The 18065-nt window shown below is 41.1% G+C and overlaps 1 protein-coding gene across 6 annotated transcripts in view; it reads left to right on the top strand.

The window, feature by feature from the left end:
* CEP350 (centrosomal protein 350) overlaps window positions 1-18065 on the top strand; it is a 70682-nt gene that overhangs the window by 22714 nt on the left and 29903 nt on the right. For 2 of the 6 annotated variants that reach the window (XM_059854756.1, XM_059854757.1), the window contains exons 10-27: window positions 353-1008; window positions 1354-1475; window positions 2711-3762; window positions 4374-4527; window positions 5659-5813; window positions 6747-6936; window positions 8945-9165; window positions 9279-9442; window positions 10096-10206; window positions 10446-10577; window positions 12002-12180; window positions 12545-12664; window positions 13102-13268; window positions 13754-13950; window positions 14474-14658; window positions 15574-15661; window positions 16027-16173; window positions 16957-17114. In XM_059854756.1, coding sequence (XP_059710739.1) covers window positions 353-1008; window positions 1354-1475; window positions 2711-3762; window positions 4374-4527; window positions 5659-5813; window positions 6747-6936; window positions 8945-9165; window positions 9279-9442; window positions 10096-10206; window positions 10446-10577; window positions 12002-12180; window positions 12545-12664; window positions 13102-13268; window positions 13754-13950; window positions 14474-14658; window positions 15574-15661; window positions 16027-16173; window positions 16957-17114 — 4198 coding nt within the window. The remainder of the gene's footprint in view (window positions 1-352; window positions 1009-1353; window positions 1476-2710; window positions 3763-4373; window positions 4528-5658; window positions 5814-6746; window positions 6937-8944; window positions 9166-9278; window positions 9443-10095; window positions 10207-10445; window positions 10578-12001; window positions 12181-12544; window positions 12665-13101; window positions 13269-13753; window positions 13951-14473; window positions 14659-15573; window positions 15662-16026; window positions 16174-16956; window positions 17115-18065) is intronic. The other 4 variants (XM_059854762.1, XM_059854758.1, XM_059854760.1 and 1 more) reach the window with 4 other exon arrangements.

Genomic DNA, 18065 nt, shown 5'->3' with positions numbered 1-18065 from the left:
TTGAGCATCCCAATTTAACAGGAATTGTGGTTCTTCCAGATACAGTATAATGTCATCTGTGTGCATCATAAATATTCATTGATTCCTGCACCAGCCTTTTTCAGAGTTTATCCAGAATCTCAGACAGGACAAATAAGACATGCTGGGAACTGCTGTGCTTCTTATGCCTGTGAGGCTGGAGAGAGTAGAAAGGGTGTGGGCTCAGTCTGAGCAGGGGCTGCCACATTCAGACTGTGACACCACATGAAGCAAAGACATGTTTACAGCAACATCTGCACTCCTCCCTCATCCTTTTTGCAGCTGTTTCCCAAATTTGAATGTTACCTGACATATTTGACTTCTAATTCTTTAGCAGGCTGCATTGGAAGGACAGGTTCTGATTCTAGATTGGATGTTACCCGTAAAAGCTCTTCAAGAAGTTCTGAAAGGTCAAGAAGTAAAGTACAATCTGAGACCAATCTGAGAAAACTGGAAGCTGCTCTTCCAGGTGATAACCAAGAAGATCATGCCTCTGTAAACAAGGATTTCCTGCCCGTGGAGATACGTGGAATTCTTGATGACCTGCAGTTGGATTCCATGAGTACAAAGCAAGAGACAGATGTGGAAAAGCAGAATCAAAAATCTGTTTTGCCAACTCAAACTCTGAGGAGCCACAGTCCAACCAAAAGGAAACCAGACAAGGTAGGAGCCAGTGAGGAGCCTCAGGTGATCTCTAAGAAACGCCACTATGACAGCGATGAGGTTCGGCAGTACATCATCAGGCAGCAGGAGGAGAGGAAGAAGAAGCAGAATGAAGAGAAGAAAGCACAAAAGGAGGCAACAGAACAGAAGAACAAAAGGCTCCAAGAGCTCTACAGAAAGCAGAAAGAGGCTGTTACTAAAGTGAAGAATGTGCCTCCTCCTGAGCCTTCAGCAGCCAAACGGTTACAGGAAACCTATTCCAAACTCTTGCTGGAACGAACGCTTTTAGAAGAGCCACCTCAGCTGCCTACGGTGCAGGAAACACAGGTACAGCTGATTCACTAACTTAAGGTCTTGCAGTTTGCAGGAATAGGAGCTTGGATGTTTAGGGAGGTTGTGACTTGTGCTATTCTGGTGGTTATCAGTTAAGAAAAAAGAATAAATCAAAATGTGTAGCTTTGCTTAAACAGAGTGATTTCAATGCACGGCCTCTTTGCTAGTGGCTGCCTTTTGGCCCAGCAAGGCCTACTAGAAAGTTGACTGAAAATCATCTTTCTACTTTAAAGAGAAGCTGAATTCTGGATATTAGCCTTTTCAATTGTAATGAGGCAAGAGCTCCTAAACACTGACACACTTTTGAAAATGCATTTTTCTGGTTGTCTTCATCTCTAGCCCAGACCTGGTTATCAGCCATCTGGGGAATCTGACAAAGAAAACAAGGCTCAGGAGCGTCCTCCGAGTGCATCTTCCAGCAGTGACATGTCCCTTTCAGAACCACAGCTGCCGCTACTGAGGTGAGCAGATGGGGCCTTGGGGGAGAGAGGAAAGTGCTCCGGCTTTCATCTCTGAGAGGAGAAAATAGCCTTGGCTCTTGAGTTCCTGTTCCAGTGAGAGTAATTGTCTTTATGTCAATTACAGTATTTTCCTTGCAGTAAAGAGGAAGCTGATGCAGGAAACCATAAGAACATTTTGGCTATGGCTTATTTGCCAGTGTGTAAATAAAGTGAATAGTTGTTGCTGATAATGTTTTGCTGGCATCAGTGGGATGTGTATTTCATATTGGGACACTCTTATTTCCTCTGCCATTGCCATTGTACAAGATTGTTGATTTTTCTTACTTGATTTGCTCAGTCTTGCTGTTTGATCTATTGTCTGAGATTCAGCCATTAGTTACTCTCCATGAAGTACCAAACACCTCTGCTTCTGCTTGAAACTAGCCTTTCCCTATTTCTTTCCATGCAGCTTTCCCAATTTTGAATTGTTCAGTGTATTATCAAAGTTTTCTTACTGCAAGTCAAGGTGCCTGAACAAACACTTAGATGTAAGGAACTAAAAATCCTGAAGTTTCTTGAATATCCTTAATATCCTGTTGTGCAAGTGTCTTCATTTTTAACTACATAATGAATGTCTGCTTCTTAAATGTATACTTGCTTCAGGATCTGTACTCTTGACTTAGTAAGTGCAATGAGATCTGTTTCCCTTCTGGAAAAGTTCAAGGAATGCCATGTACTACTATGCGTAGAATAAAATACACAATATGGTAAATACTGTTAATGTAACATCATAAAGAAAAAATGTACTTACTAGTAGTAGAGGAGAGATGAGACTCACAGGACTGCAGAAGGTATTCAGAGACCTTCATAGTTATCAGAGGAGAAATTTTTTGGGGGGACTTTGCAGGTGTTCTAGTGTTCTGGACATGGGCAGGTGATAAGGAAAAAAAATATTTTCTCCCTTTTGGAGTCAGGAGGTTTTTTGGAAAAGACTGCTGACAGTGAAAAACCTCGGCTTGTTAAAACCCTGAAACAAAAAGTACACCATCAATGGCATTTCAGATTTGGGAGGTGCTGATTGTTTGGTTTGTTTTTTTTTTTTACTGAATAACATTGTGTTTACTGTCCTATTCCTCGCCCCTCTGATTCCACCAAAAAGTATTTTGTCCTGAAATTAAATCTGCAGCCACAATGCTTTAATCTAAGACATCAATACTCGTGTAAATCATCAACTCTATGTTGACTTTTCATTTCAGGAGCGATCTGATGGAGCCTCCCTGGGTACAGCCAGACAGGTTGAGCCCAAGAGTCCAGCTCCCCCACCCACAAGCTCTCTTGGGCTCAAGTGGAGGCCCTTGTTCCCAGCACTGGAGTCTGGAGCAGATGGACCTTCTGTCAAAGGAGTGTGATGCGATGTTGGCAAGCAGGAGGAGCCATTCTGCCCCTGTGGGGTCCCTGATGCCTCAGTTGTACATGAATTCTTCTGCTGCACAGGAAAACCTCTTGGTAAAACCTTCTGCCAGCCAGTATAAGAGCAAATTAGATCGCCTTGAAGCTTTGAAAGCTACAGCTGCTTCCCTTTCTAGCAGGATTGAAACTGAAGCCAAAAAGTTGGCTGGTGCTGGCATCAACTATGGTACCACGTGGAACTCAGAATTTGTGCAAGAAAACCAGGATGAGGGACGGTGGGCAAAGGCTGTGAGTCCTCCTGTTAGGGAGGAAAATGAAAATACTTTTTCAGCCAGAATTCAAAGGATGTTGGGTGCCTGTGTGTCTCATACAACTTTTGATGACAGCCTTCCTGGGGTGGGCAACCTTAGCGAGTTCAAAAAGCTGCCTGAGACCATCAGACCTCTTACTGATGTAATCAGCCTTGGATTGCAGTCTCCTGCTGCTAGCAGGCATGAAGGGATCCTGGGACATTTATCCAAGAGGCAGATGGACTCTCCAGGGCGTGAGAACCAGGCATATCCTCTGAGCAAAGCTGTTACTCCTCACGAGTCCAGCATTGACTCCATCAGTGAAGGGCCTCTCCTGAGTGATGAAAACCTCTCAGAAGAGGAAGTAGGCCAGCACAAGCAGCTGCCACTGAAGATGCTGGAGACATTAAAAGAGAAGGATTTTTGCATTCAGGAGAGAAATGGTTTTGAGCCCATAAAGGAGTTTCAGAAAGCAGCTGAGAGGTACTCCCCGCTTTTCACTCAGACAAGCAACACACACAGCAAGGGGCCCTGGGAGGAACTGGCAAAGGGAAGTCCCCACAGCGTCATCAACATCTTTGCAAAGAATTACCAACTTCATGGAAAAGGTAAAAATGGAAGCATTTCTCAAAGCTCTTGTGAATTGCTGTTTTCCCAGTCCTGTTGCTCCATGCACTTCATACTTCATCATTAAGGAATGTGCTTTCAGAGGTCTCAAGTATGAGTCTGTGTAAGACATGATTTGCAACTGTCTCGTGCAGGATGCTCTTTTATTTTCATTTTTTGTACAAATTTATCCCTCTTTTTATGAGTACTTTGTCTCTACCCTGGAGGTTCTCATTCTGAGGAGGAGTGTTTTCTGAGTTGATTTTTGTCTTGTGTTTTTTCTCAATTCATTTTTACCTTCGTATTATTTTCTTTAAAGATGATTACATGAAATTTTTCTGCAGATGACTCTACTCTAAAGCACTGTGCTGTTCAAGAATGTTTTGGCTGGACTATGTTAATGAAGTAAAGAATTCAATAATTTAGAAAAAGAGGAAGACTGTGTTTGTTATGGTGTGTTAAAACTGCCATTGTGTTAAAACAGCTGTACTGCTGTGTTTGTGTTTGAAAGGAAGTCGTTGTAACTCACTGTTGAGAGCATTTAAATTCCTATTACCTACTTGATGTATGTTTGTATTTATTATAATTTTTGTCCTCTCTCCCCACACCTCAGTGTTTGAAGAAAGGCTGAATGGAGGCTCTGCCCTCCTGCGCCCTCTGCTCCCTGCCATGAGCCCTCCAGAGAGCGTGGCTTCTTACGAGGATGACTTTGCCTCCTCACAGGGAAGCAGCACTTTGACAGACAAAAAGATTTCACGTGACCTCAGGTAACTGTGTTAGACTTCCTAGAAAAATAAAAATGCAGAATTCAAGAGAAAATAGGTAATACAAGATTTGTTTCATAATATGCTGAGTATCTTTTCTGCTGTGCTGTACTATGCTAGTCAAAGTGATGAAGTACTTTCTTAGGACCTTGCAGTTAATAGAGCAGCCAACATAGTTAAGGTGGAGTCCAGTATTCCTGTTCCCTCTCTAATTTTTGCTGCTCTTTAGCCTGGACAGGTAGCTTTAGATGAGATTCTTATCTTTTGTAGTCTGGTGAAAATAAGTTCTCTGACTTGTGTGGCTGCAATAATGCTCAGTTGGGTAGTCTTGTGATTCAGAAAAAAGCTATTTTAAGTCTGAAAATGCCTTCAGTACTTCAAAACTTTATGGTAAATCTGTAATTGCTTTCAGTAAGCATTTGTCAGTGCTTAATGGATACATAAACTGTCTGTAAGAATTTTTAAAGCTTTTGTTCAGATTGAAATTTGAAGACTGTAGATCCCAGACTCTCTATGTCTACTACATGGCTTCCTGAATTTTCCAAGACCCTCTTTTTTGTAATGAGCTATATTTATACCTTTTGGGCAGCTTGGGAGAGGCCACAAGTGTGTTTGTACCAGTGATACTTCAGAAGAAAAGAAGTTAAATGGCACTCTGCACACTGAAAATTATTCTAATTAAAACTTCTTTCTTCTGCTGCTATTATTTAGTGTATGATGCATTGGCATCTCTTTTTTGCAAGTCTTTTGTCATCCTTTATTTAAAATTGCTCTTATTTCTGGCAGCTGATATCTGTATGCCCAGAGATTGACTCAAAATGTGACTGCATTTCAGATATTCTTACGTTGTTCAGATATGGAGTCAATTAGCTCTTAAGAGTTAAAATTGGAGAGGACAATTGTTATCCATCTTTTAGTGTTCCATGTTATTGGAAGCATGTTTCAGTATGTTCCATATCATATCAAACTTCCCAATGCCTTAGCTGTCATAGCTTTTAATCCCAAAACCAACGCTTTTCTAGATGGGCTGAGTAGTGCAGTTTAGTCATCTGTCTCTAATTCAAAATGTGGTAGTTTCCTTGTGTAACATGGGAGCTCTGAGTCCTTAATCACCATCAATGTGCTCCTTTCTAGTGTTGGTGGCAGCAGTAATTCAAGCATTCAGGAAGAAATTCCCAGTAGGAAGTCTCCCCTTGAGCCTCCCCTTGGTTCTCAGCACTCGTCTGGACCCCGGTCTGCAGCGTCTTCCCGCTCATCTGCTTCCTCCAAAAAGAGGGGGAAAAAGGAAAGTAAGTGCAACACTTGGCTGTGGGAGATCCTTTTTTATTAAGGCTTTTCTTGTTAGGAAGATTGCAGTACTACATATCTGGAAACTGTAATCTAATACTGATAGAATGATTGATTTATTCCTCCAGTGATTCCTTCTTAGATTCTTTTCGACCCTGGGTAGTCTCTAACCTTAAAATACAGTAATTTAAAGTTAAGGAAGCAAGAGGTTGTTAACAGCATTGAAAAGTTTCATTTTCCAAACCAGCCTTCTAATAAATAAGTTAATTTGAATATTGTGTGGGAACAATCCTTAGATTCTGTACTGAGAAAATGCACATAGGCTTCTGAGTTAGGGTTATGTTTGTGAAGGTGACAACAAATTTGCCTGAATGCCTTGTCTTTGGATCACAGTTACTTTTCACCAGTGCACAAATGAATACATACACTGATTTCTGTGGTAACCTGTACATTACAAAGGCATGAAGAAACTTGAGCCTTGGTGCACCCACACTTTATAAGCAGTGGATAAAAAAAAGCCAGGTTTTAAGCCAATAGAAAGATGACAAAACTAGGATTAGGCATTCTAAATTATCTTTCTTATTATTTTTTCAAAATTCTTTACCTTTCCCCCAAAAAGCTAGGCTGTATTCTGATTATTAGTAGTAAAGAATCAAATATGCAGTTTCCTTATTTAAACTGATAGTGTGCTGAAATGAAAGCTGAGTGACAGTTTTGGCAGTGAACACAATATACAGAAGAGAATTCATTGCCAATTCTACATTTCTTGCTTGTTTGATCTATAGACTTCTAATTCAAAGGCTGCTTTTATCAGGGAAAAACTTCTCAGTTTTTTATCAGGGAGAAACTTCTCAGTTCATTGTTTTGGGGCTTGTGATGGTAAGGTTTTCAAAGGTAGAACCAAACAAACTTTTGACACTATTGTTGCTTCTTAGGGTTGGATGCTTTCAATGGAAGCTCTCACCACTTCTCTGTGGAAGAAGATAAAATACTGTCTGAATTAGAGAGGGGATCCCAACAGGCTAAGAAATCCTTATTGAGCAGCAGAATTTCTAATAAAGAGCATGAGCAGAACCCAGATACAGACAGCACACTGGAAAACTTGTCTGGACACTCCCTGATGAGGTAACAGGAATGTTATGAGACTTTATGCTTGGTAATGGCTGTGTATTTGGATATGCAAAAAGGAAGTAACAGAAATGGCCAAATGTTAGTGGGATGTGCATGCAGAAAACATTTCTTCCCTGTATTTTAAATATGACACCTGGTGTCCTGTCATGTTCAGTGCCTTAAGCACTGAAATACCATTTTTTTTCCCTCTTCTAGAAAAGGTCAGTTAGGAATGTGTCAAGGTTTATTCAACCTGTGCAGTCACCTTTCTTTTTTCAGTAGATACACAGACAATTTTGGCTGTACTTGTGTTCAGCTAATACTCACAAAGCCCATCCAGCTCTGTGAGTTGATGCTTTTTGAGAGATGAACCCATCCTTGGAAGAGAGTGTATTAAAAAAAGGGGGAAACATCTTGTCTCTTGCAACCTCTTTTTGTCTAGCTAAAAATGCAGTTTTCTGCTAATTGTCCAATGAAGATGGTTATGAAACACTCAGTTTTCACTGCACTTTTTTCTAAAAAGCGCCAAACAATATGAGTGATCTCTCACTCTGTGTTGGTTTAGAGCAATTCTGAAGTATTGGCTTCTATTGGTGACTGTTGCTGGCATCCAGGATTGGGTTTGAAAGGTCCTTTGACCTCCTAAGATGTGCCAAGTAAAGCAGAATGTCTCCCCAAAGGATTTATATGGCCACTGTTAATCACCTTCAGCCTAATAAAATTGAAATAGTAAATTTAAGAAGCATCTGTATCATTGTCTCTGTTTAAAAAAGAAATGTCTTTTCTCAAAAAGTGTTACCATATTATCTTAAGAATTGTTCAAGTCAAGTTTTGGTCTCCATTGCATCTTAGGAGAGAGATCAAGACTCAGGGCAGTGGCTTGTCCCAATCAGTTGCATCCATGTGCTGATAGTGAATTGTTCACTTTTTAAAATGCACATGCAGATGACTGCATCCTGACTTTCTCATACCAGCCTCCTAACAGAAAGCACTGAAACTCCTTGTCTGGTCATGTACAACGTGAAGATACTGTTTTGGGTGTTTTTTCTTTAATTTTTATGTGTGTGTTTGTATATGTGCTAACTAGGCTTAATAATTGGGGGAAAATAGGGTGCTCTAGAAAAACTTTACTCTGAACTGGGGTTTAGGGACAAAACGCCTCTCATGAGGCATTTCCTGAAAATAGACTGGGCCTGTGCAAACTGAACAGACTGTGCCCTTTGCATGGATCTGTTTGTGTGTATGTCTTGGTTTGGAAAGACAGGTGCCTGCTAAGGAAGGCAGGAGCCTCCCCTGAAATGGAGAATGTAAACCCTCCCCACCCCTCCAAATTGCTATGAATTTCAAAATAAGGGGCTCTCAGACAAAAAAATATGGGAGCAGGAAATAACAGTTCTTTAATAGGGAAGGAAAAAGAAATAAAAGGATAAAATAAACAATGCAGTACACTAGAACAACACTGACAGAGTCAGAACTCAACCTGACACCCTGTGGGTCAGGGTGTTGGTAGCAGTCCAGTTGGAAATGTGGCTGCAGCCCTCCTGGAGTGTCAGGTGTGGTTCTGCTGGAGCAGGGATCCTGTAGGAAAGGGTGCAGTCTTCCTCTGAAGATCCAGTGGAAGAGGCAGCTGCTGTTCCTCTGGGAAGGAAATCCAGTGGAGAAGCTGTGCTGGTGTTCCAGAATCTCCAGATTATATCTGGGTAGGAATGCTTGGCTCCTCCTTCTGGGCTCCCATCTCCCAGTGGGATGCTGTAGTTCTTATCAGCCATGCAGTGACATTCAATGGCCTGTTATCAGCAGAGGTCCCCTCCCAAGGGAGGAGTGATTGTGATCCCTCAGAGAGAGAGATAAGGAGAAACTGCCCACTTGACAAAGACAGCTGCCCTACAGATGGCAATAGAATACATCTTGCCCTGCAGTCTGGAACAGTGTAGGAATGAAAAAACAAGGTTATTCCTTTATTTTATCAAATGGCTGGACTAGGAGAATTATTAACTCCTTTTGGTTTTTGTTTCACTGTCAGTTTCTCAGACAAGGGAAGACCCCAGAAGACACCGACTTCTTCCCCATCTTCTGGCTCCCAGAAAATGTTGCAGTTGGATTCTGCAGGCAATACAGCAGAAAGAGTCAAGTCACCTGCTGGCTTTCCTGGAGGTTCAGCCCCGGGGCTGAAGCCGAACGTGGCCTTCCCTGACGGGGGCCTGGGAACCAGCAGGTCTGCAGCAGGAGCAGCCTCAGCGAGCGGTGAGTATTTGTAAAAACCGTGCTGCTGCCAGAGCAGCTCCAGCATTTTTCCTTGAGTTTGTAGTGTGGGACCCTGAGGTGTGTGAGGGTGAGCAGTGTTTGTTGCCCTGCAGGGTGCATGCGCTTCTCCCCCGCGGGGCTGCAGCACCGTCTGTCAGCAGAGCTGAACTACCTGAGCGCTCTCGAGGAGTCCGTGCGGCAGCTCTCGGACCTGGAGCGGGTACGAGGCATTTCCCTTGCCCAGCAGGAGAGTGTTTCTTTGGCTCAGATTCTCAAGGTAATGGGGAAATACTTCTTTGTCTTAACCTTTCTCTTTTTTCTTTTATTGCTTGTTTGCAAAAAAATTAATCAAGCTAGGCCAAGTTAAGTTTTGGTAGCAGTTCAGAGAAATCTTCATGGGCATGATGGGGCACCTCTGATAATGGCCATATTTTAGCATGAACGTCTGTTATCTTTCTTATTTTAAGCTGACACCAAGGAAGTAGCTATGGAATATGTGTCATTAATATACTCTTAGCTGGAATCACTGTTTTGGTTGTGTTCTTCAGATAAAAGCATGATTGTTTCCTGGGATTGATGTTGAGTGTCAGTGCTGTGCAGTGTAGTTGTTTGGGCTGGATGATTTATTTTATTCCACAAAAACAATCTTTTTGGCTGAAGTTTCCTTATGTTAACAAGATTGTTTATCCTAGTTTGTTGAATTAATTGATCTCCTAAACTCCTTTCTGCACTGTGGTGGAAGAGTATGGGGAATGTGCATTGCCTCAAAAAGGAAGAGGGTCAGTGGGTTAAAAATTCTGGTTCAGCAGAAGAGACCCTCCCAGCAGAGTAGATCCAGATCTTTAAGAAGGTAGTTGCAACCAATGGCTGAGGCAAATCACACCTTTATGTTTACCTTACGTGGTTAAAACTAGTTTTCCTGATCTGTAGGCACAACAGCAGCGCCATGAACGGGACTTGGCTCTTTGGAAAATCAAGGCTGAACAAGAAGCTCTAGAAAGTCAGAGACAACTGGAAGAGGCAAGGCAGAAGGCAGCTCAGGTAAGGCTGCCCTTCAGAAATATGGAGTGTGTAAGAGGCAAGATGTTGTAAGTAAATCCATGCCTATAGGTATTCTTAATTTGAACCTGTTAACCCATGAAAGGTCCAAAAGGGTTTAATACAGCTAAAAGAAACTCTCAATGTTTCAAACATTTTTCTGCCAGATTTTGAGAAATAAATCTGTAGTTACTATGGCCAGATCATTTTGAAGTGCTGAACTGTCTGTGTTTTTTGCCTAGGTCCATGCAGAGTCACTGCAGCAGCTGGTGCAGTCACGGCAGGAGGCTGGGCAGGAGCCCCCGTGCAAGGCTGCAGCCAAACAGGCAGAACCTGCACTGCTCTCTACAGATGCAACTCTCCAGCTCCGTGAGGTGAGGCCCCAGGGAGAGAAAAGAGCTATTTTACTACTGTGAATACTTTTTTGCCTTTTAAGTTATTTTCTGTTTGGTGTCATTCTTGGTACAACTTCTTCACTTTCATAACATGACAAATGATAGGACTTCAAAGGAGCTGTTCTGGCATCGTTACTTAGGAGTCAATCAGCAGCCTTAAATCCCTGTTCCATGTTCTTATGATCTTCCAGTTAATGAACTGTTAAGAAGTTTGTTCTTCCAGGACAGATTGATGACAGTGAACATAGCATCTTCAGCTTGTAAGAGTTGCTCTCCATCGAGAATTGGTCCTATATCTGTTTCATGAGCAAATTAAATTAGAAGAGCAGAGAATTGCAATTTTGCTTACTGCTGAAAGTAGAACAAGAACACATACAATTTAAAAAAAAAAGGAGAAGGGAGAATCTTCAGCAAAGCTCTTGACTTGGTACAGAGTTTGGAGTTTCCTCATTTTGAATCTCTTTGTTCTTCTTGTGCTATACAGATTATTTATTAGTTTTCAGGTTTTTATATCAGTTTCTCAGTTTTTATACTTCTTGTTTCCAGTATGTAGCAGCTGCTTCAAACATGGATGAGGAACACAGTAACCAAGAAATGCTCTAGGTCCATCACAGTTTAGAAATCACTGTGTCTGTGGGTCAGTATTATGGGATGGAGTGCAAAAGGCTGATGAGTGTGGACAGAACTGTTTTTTCACAGCTTGTGCACATGTTGGTGCTCACCAAGGCTGGTTTTATGAGTAGTAATGGAATTGTAGAATAATACTGATGTGCTTGTTCTGAGCTCTGCCAAATACGTGAAGTTTAAATAATTTTTGAGTAGACAAGAATGGGATAAAGGAGCAGAAAAGCTCAGACACCTCAAATAGATGCAGTGTATTGGTCATTGAGAGTAGGTAGTGAAGTCTTGGATAAAGGAAGCATTTATAGTTTTTAGAGCTGTAGTGGGTAGAAACCAGTTAAGAAACAATGGAGAAGAAACAGAGAAGACAGCTTTTATTTGGTGTAGGGTTTTAATCTCTTCAAGTTTTAATTGAAGTTTGAAGTCTGAGCATAAGAAGTGGAGAGGCTGCAGGGGATAACCTGGTCACTGAGGCTGGGTCAGCAGAGTAGCTTTTCCATCTCTGTTCACAAGTGACTCCAGGTACTCAGTTGAACAGCCATTTGTTTTAACTGGAATGCAGCAGTGGAAACATCTGTCACCAATGTGCTGGGAATATTTTTGAATGCACACTGTAATTTATTATGTGAAAGGAATGGAGTATGGAGGAATATGCATTCACAGAGCAGTATGCACCTTTACCACCTGAAGTGGCCTGTTGTTAAAAACCATTGTAACCCCATGTCTTACACAGTCGTTATAAATACTAAATTGCCTGCCAGAATGATTATTCTCTCTTCCAGAAGCATTTTGATGCTGATAAGCTGACTGTATTGCCATGTTTTTGCTGTACTCAGATGGCAGAGTCAGCACGGGATGCTGTCAGTGCCCCAGCTGCTCCCAGCTCCACCCTGTTTGACCTCCAGCGGCAGCACCACGCAGAGTTCATGAAGCAGCTGAGGGCCAGAGCTGATACAAACAGGTTTGGCTTAATGTTTCACATCGTGGGAGTGGGGAAGTAAGATTTGTTAGGTTTTGCTTCACCTATTCTTGCAGAAAATGTTAAGATGTCATAGTGAGCATTTAAGATGAACCTGGATTCCATCTTTATGCCCTTAATAGCGTACACACTAAAGGTGACATTACCTGGTTCTGTGAAACTCTACATAAAAAGAGTAGAAGAAAGATTATCTTCATGTTTTGTGGGATGATTTAACCTAGTTTAGGCTTTAGGAAATATTTTAGCAGAAATTTTAGCTATTACTACTTCTAGTAAACTGATGAAAACTCTATTACTGCTATGTTTAAGACAATGCAGATTGACCCCAAATGCTTCTCATTTCCAGGAAATGTGAATCTGGTGCCATATCACAAGGTAAAGAGGAGACAGGTGACTCAAAACAGACATACTCACCAATGTTTGATAGTTACTCTGAGTCCTCAAGATCAAAGGTTCATGATCAGAGGTAAGAAGCTTTTTGTGTCCTGCTCACTTACCTGATCTAGTTAGATCCCATGAAGTTTCTCACAGCCCTTCTCTGATCTTGAACTGGAAGAATGTTGTCCTCTGTAGTTCTCCTAACTTCTAAAACAGAATTTCTAACTTAGTAACTCTTCCAAAATATGAAAGAAAATTTGTTTGCATTTGTTTATAATCACTACTCACTGCCAGGTAAAGGATGTGCAGACCACATGGATTTTAAGCTAGAATAAAACCAACAATCAGTAGTTTCATCAAACTTGGAATTTTAAAGTAGCCAAATTGCATTTTAAAACCAAAACCAAACCCTCTACATGTTGTTTATTGTTGTAATGTTCATCATGGTGTGTACAGTAGTAATGTAACATAAGTATTTTGAAATGTGCCAACTTTTTTTAAAACCATAATCTCTGGATAACACAGTAGTACCAGCAGCCGCCAGGAGAGCCCTTCAGTTCCATCTTCTAAGGAGAATGAGAAAAAGCTTTCCCGTCGTGAGAAGACAGCCAGCAGTATTGAAGAGCAGGCTCAGACTGCTGCAGATGATTCCTTGCCCAGTGACAGTGTTTTGTCCCTGCCAGATGAAAAAGGTTGGCTCTGCTGCTGGTCTGTGATGGGTCTGAAGGTGGTGAGGGGGGAGGGAGGGAGGGTGGTGCTGTTTCAGAATGAATTTCTGAAATAAATGAGGGAAAGTGTGTGAAGAAAGTTGAGCCCCAGGTGAATTGTAGTCTCTTAAGAGGTAACAGAGAATAGCAGAGTGAGATGGGAACCTTTGAGATTCTGCTGTGTTAGCTTAGCCACAAGCTCACGTGCTGAGCCTGCAGGCACAACACCAACTGTTTCAGCAACTCCAGATGTGTTTGTAACTGTGTTCACAAATCTGTTAGGTCTCTCAAAGCTGGATAATAGATGTCTTCTAACTCAAAATCACTCTTTCCTAAACACCCATTTTTCTACATTAGTTATCTCCTATCTGTTTTTCTGACCCCTCTAACATTAGTTAGATGGGACAGACTAAAGCTGCATTCATGATGCAAAACTGAGTGGAAAGCAGCTTCCCTGATTTCTCCCTCAGATTCCGCTTCTGTTGCAACAGAGTATTCCCTGAAATTTGATGAGTCCATGACAGAGGATGAGATTGAAGAAAAATCTTTTCGGTCCTTGCTGCCCTCTGAGAGTCATCGCAGAAATAATCTGGAGAAGAAGCGGGGTGCTCGTGATGATTCTGATGAGGAAGTGTCCCCAGACAAAACAGCTCTGTCATCTATCAAGGTAGATGTTTTAAGTTAAATTAAATTAACTGAGCTGACATGGTTAAGCTGATCAGCTTCAAGTGAGCTGTTCTTAGCTGTGTTTACAGGGTTGAGGGTTCTTTTCCTCCCTGTGGTTCTCTGAGCATCTCAAAACAGAGAGATGTGTGAATCATGCTGTATGTCACTGTTGTACAAGTGTGATGACTTATGAAACAATCCATCCAGGCCTCTACCTTGTGGCTTAGGAGGAGTGACTTTTTGAGATAGGTTTTAAAAGTGGATTAAGTCCTCCAACTATGCTAACACAGAGCTAGGAAATATAAGAGGATGTTTCATCTCTCTGGTCAAAGTGGGAACCTCCCAAAACTGTCACACTGGGCAAACATAGCTGGTCTGCACAAAGCTCAGATTAAAAACAGCTTCCCTTCCTGCATCTGTGTTTGTGTATCTGTGTATATACACACACAGACATGCACTTTGTAATTGGGAAAAAAAGCCATGGCACTTCTGTGGTTTTGTGCCAACTTTATCTTTCCTTCTAGGAGCTAAGCATGCCATTCTCAGGGGGACAAGACAGTTTCTCTAAGTTTACCATGGAGATGGTCAGGCAGTACATGAAGGAGGAGGAAATGCGAGCAGCTCATCAGTCCTCACTCCTCCGGCTCCGGGAGAAGGCTCTCAAAGAGAAGACCAAGGCTGAGCTGGCATGGCTGGAACACCAGAAAAAGTAAGGCAGCTCTGAATAGACATAACTGCTGATTGACCGTTTCCTTCTACTTTTCAAGGTTTTGTTTCCACCTTGCCACTCCCTTGTTAAGTATTAATGGTTGAACTAATCTTCTGACATCAGTATTCTGTGCAGTTGTTACTGGGACTTGGGAAGAACAGGACCCAGTTTATAAATGTGCTTTGATATTTACATTGAATGGGGTTTGATTAAGAATTTCAGTGAAACAGTAGAAGAGCAGATGTTTGTTGTCAGTTGGAGGAGGTAATTGCCAACCATTCCTCTACACATCTTAATTCAGGAAGATATAAAACTGTCAAACAGTTTGATCTTCCTTTGCTTGATGTGTATCTGAAGTCATTTTAGTTGACCCAGGCCACATTTTGTGAATCTGGATACATGTTGTACTTAGTGATTTGTTTCCATCTAAGATATGCTTTGTCCTGAAGTCCACTTGAAGTACTCAGTGATACTAGTAAACAGCAGGGGCCAGATGCAATCAGTCATTTTCTCTGCATCACAGTACCATTGTTCAGGAGACATTTTCTTACAATTTCCTGTTATTGTGCATTTGACAAAGGATTGTTAGGTAGTCAGTCCTTCCTTTTGTGTTTCTCACATGGTGAGTGTGCTACCTCTGCAGAGCTTCTGCCCATTCTTGTGTGATCTCCTGTTACCTGCACTGGCCTTTTTACTGTGCCTGTCTGACCAAACAATGCAAAATATTCCACCACAGAGCATGCTGAGGATTAAGGTATATACCCTTCTGCAGAATAGGAAAAGTAAACTTTTGTTTTCCACTTTAAAGATTAAAAGGCCTGTTGTACACTTTTTAAATATTACTTTATTATTATTTATTATTATAAAGTAATTGTATTACTTTATTTATACTACTTTCTTTCAATCTATTTGCAGGCATTTGAGAGACAAGGGAGAGGATGATAAGATGCCTCCTATTCGAAAGAGGCAGCGTGGTCTGCTGCTGAGATTACAGCAGGAAAAGGTAATGGATGCCCTCTAGGAAAGTCCTGTTGAAAGCCATGTGTGCCCATTAAAGGTTTCAGACACTGTAGACATAGGAATGGAGAACCAGCAGCATTTCTTACCTGTAGGTTTTAATTTGCATTTCAGTCATATTCAGCACGTTGTTCTCCAGGGTCCTTCTCTTTCTGTAACGATAGAGACTCATGGTTGAGCCTCTGATTGATTGGTCTCCAGTTCTTTGCTACTGAGGTTCAGCCTAGTTCCTTCCTCATGTAACTGCAGTCGTGTCAATCCCATTGCAAGGGCACTGTGGCAGCTTTGAGTGTGTTCTTGAGAGAGACAGATCTGTCAGTGTTCTCATGCTGAATCTTGTACACCTAAAAGGCAGAAATCAAACGTCTCCAGGAGGCAAACAAGGCTGCTCGCAAGGAGAGGCAGCTCATCCTTAAACAGCAGGCGGAAATCGAGCGCATCCGTCAGACTACCATGAAGCTGCAGGAAAAACTGAAGTCTGCAGGAGAAAACAAGCTGGTGAGTGTTCAGCACAGAAACTGGAGTCTTCCCTCTTCACCGTGCAGCTTCAGTGTTTATAGGAATGGATGGATACTAGATTGGACCTATCGCTTGGAAGTTTTGTCTGCCTGAAGTGATCTCACCCCTTTATCTCAGCAATTTATGCTTAATTTCTTTATTTAAGGAAATGCCTTTGGAGAAGTTATAAAATGCTTTAAATGTGCAGTAGATGTGTTTGTTCATTCTCAAGCTGAACGAATGACTTTGGGAATGTGAGTTTTTGATGCTTAGATCTCTCAGGCTTTGATTTTTGTTTGATTATTTGTCAGGCCCAAAGTATTAAATAAAAGCACTAACCCCAAAACTTCCTGCTGTGTGTTAGGGTAATTTTGCTAAGTTTCTTGCTTCTACTTGCCTCCTTACAAAATTTTGAGAGGACATAAGTTTAATGGTAGTACTGTAGAAAAGGTTGATTTCCTGTTTGGGTAGCTGAATTCTGGTTTGTTGCTTTGGGGTGCTTTTTGTTTTGGTCGCTTTTTTTTTGTTTTGGGGTTTAGTTTTTTTGTTATAGTTGTTGTTCTGGATACAGTTAGGGGAAAACTTAAATTATGGAGAGAAAGGGTGTGCTAAAAGCTATGTGTCAAATAAAAATGAGGTTATGAAGTTAAATCTGCAAGTGGACAGAAGCAGTATTTCATGTAATCAAGAGATTACAAGTTAAATTAACACTAACACAATTTATAAAGGATTTTGGAATAGTCTTTTAATGGTTCTTTTTTTTTTTTAACCCTTTAATCGCAGGAGCTTCCCAGTGAGGATGACATCAAGCAGAGCAATGGTTCCAGCCCACTTCCAACTGATGCAGAAACACGCAGCCCTTCCCCAATCTCCATCTCCAGCAGTGAAACCAGCAGCATTATGCAGAAACTTAAAAAAATGCGCAGCAGAATGGATGAAAAGTAACTATATCTTTTTTTTTTTTTTTTTTTCCTTTAAAAAGTACTGCTATTTTAATGGAACATGTTGGTTTGGCCCAAATCTGCTCTAAAAATGGCCATCAGAAATTTTGATGGTGTTAATATCACACTTTGATCTGAATTGCCTGAAAAACAGCTGATTGGAAGCATGAATAAAACAATATTAATCTTTGAACATAATAATTTAAAGTTCTTGCATGATTCAAACATTATGGCAGACCATGTGGTCGAGATTTTATTGAAGATTTGGTTTGATATTCTTTGTACTTGATAGAGTTGGTAAAAGCACATCAGGTTAAGAGACATCAATATTTGTAGGTACAAGGAATATGGAGAGGTTGTGGCTTCACAGCACATCCTGTCAGAGTTTCTCTTGCAGTGAGAGACCTGAAGTCAAATGGTCAAAATGGTGTCTGTATTTTGTATCTCCTGTTTAACCTTAAAGAGTGAAAAAAATTCGGGGAGTGAGACTGTGGAATTACAGTGCAAATTTTTGAATTGAAATGTAATTTATAACAGCAATTATCTTATGCAAAAACGAGTAACTGAGTTTCAGATCTGGCTCACAGAAAGACCCTGAGGTTGTCAGGTATGTGATTTCTATCTAATTATCCAGCTGCTGAATTTTAATTCTGATTGCATTAAAATCAGCTAGGATGAACTCTTTAAATATTTTCTTTATTAATAGAGGTGATGTGTATGTGACTGAGAATATATGTAGTTTACAGGTTGGAAGAATGTTGAAAATGTTTGTTAGGCTCCAGAGGAAATAACAAAATCTGTGTGCAGTTCCTGTGTCTGAAAACCTCAAATGAATCTCCTGATTTTGCCAATGAAGTTGTTTTAGATAATTGTTTCTGCATCCTTTTGGTGTAGGAATTACTTTGTGTGCATGAAACATCCCAAACACTTTACCTACTTGTGTTTGTTTGT

The sequence above is a fragment of the Haemorhous mexicanus genome, chromosome 9 (assembly GCF_027477595.1).
Source record: "Haemorhous mexicanus isolate bHaeMex1 chromosome 9, bHaeMex1.pri, whole genome shotgun sequence".
Lineage (NCBI taxonomy): Eukaryota > Metazoa > Chordata > Aves > Passeriformes > Fringillidae > Haemorhous > Haemorhous mexicanus.
This window is presented reverse-complemented; position numbering and strand designations above follow the sequence as displayed.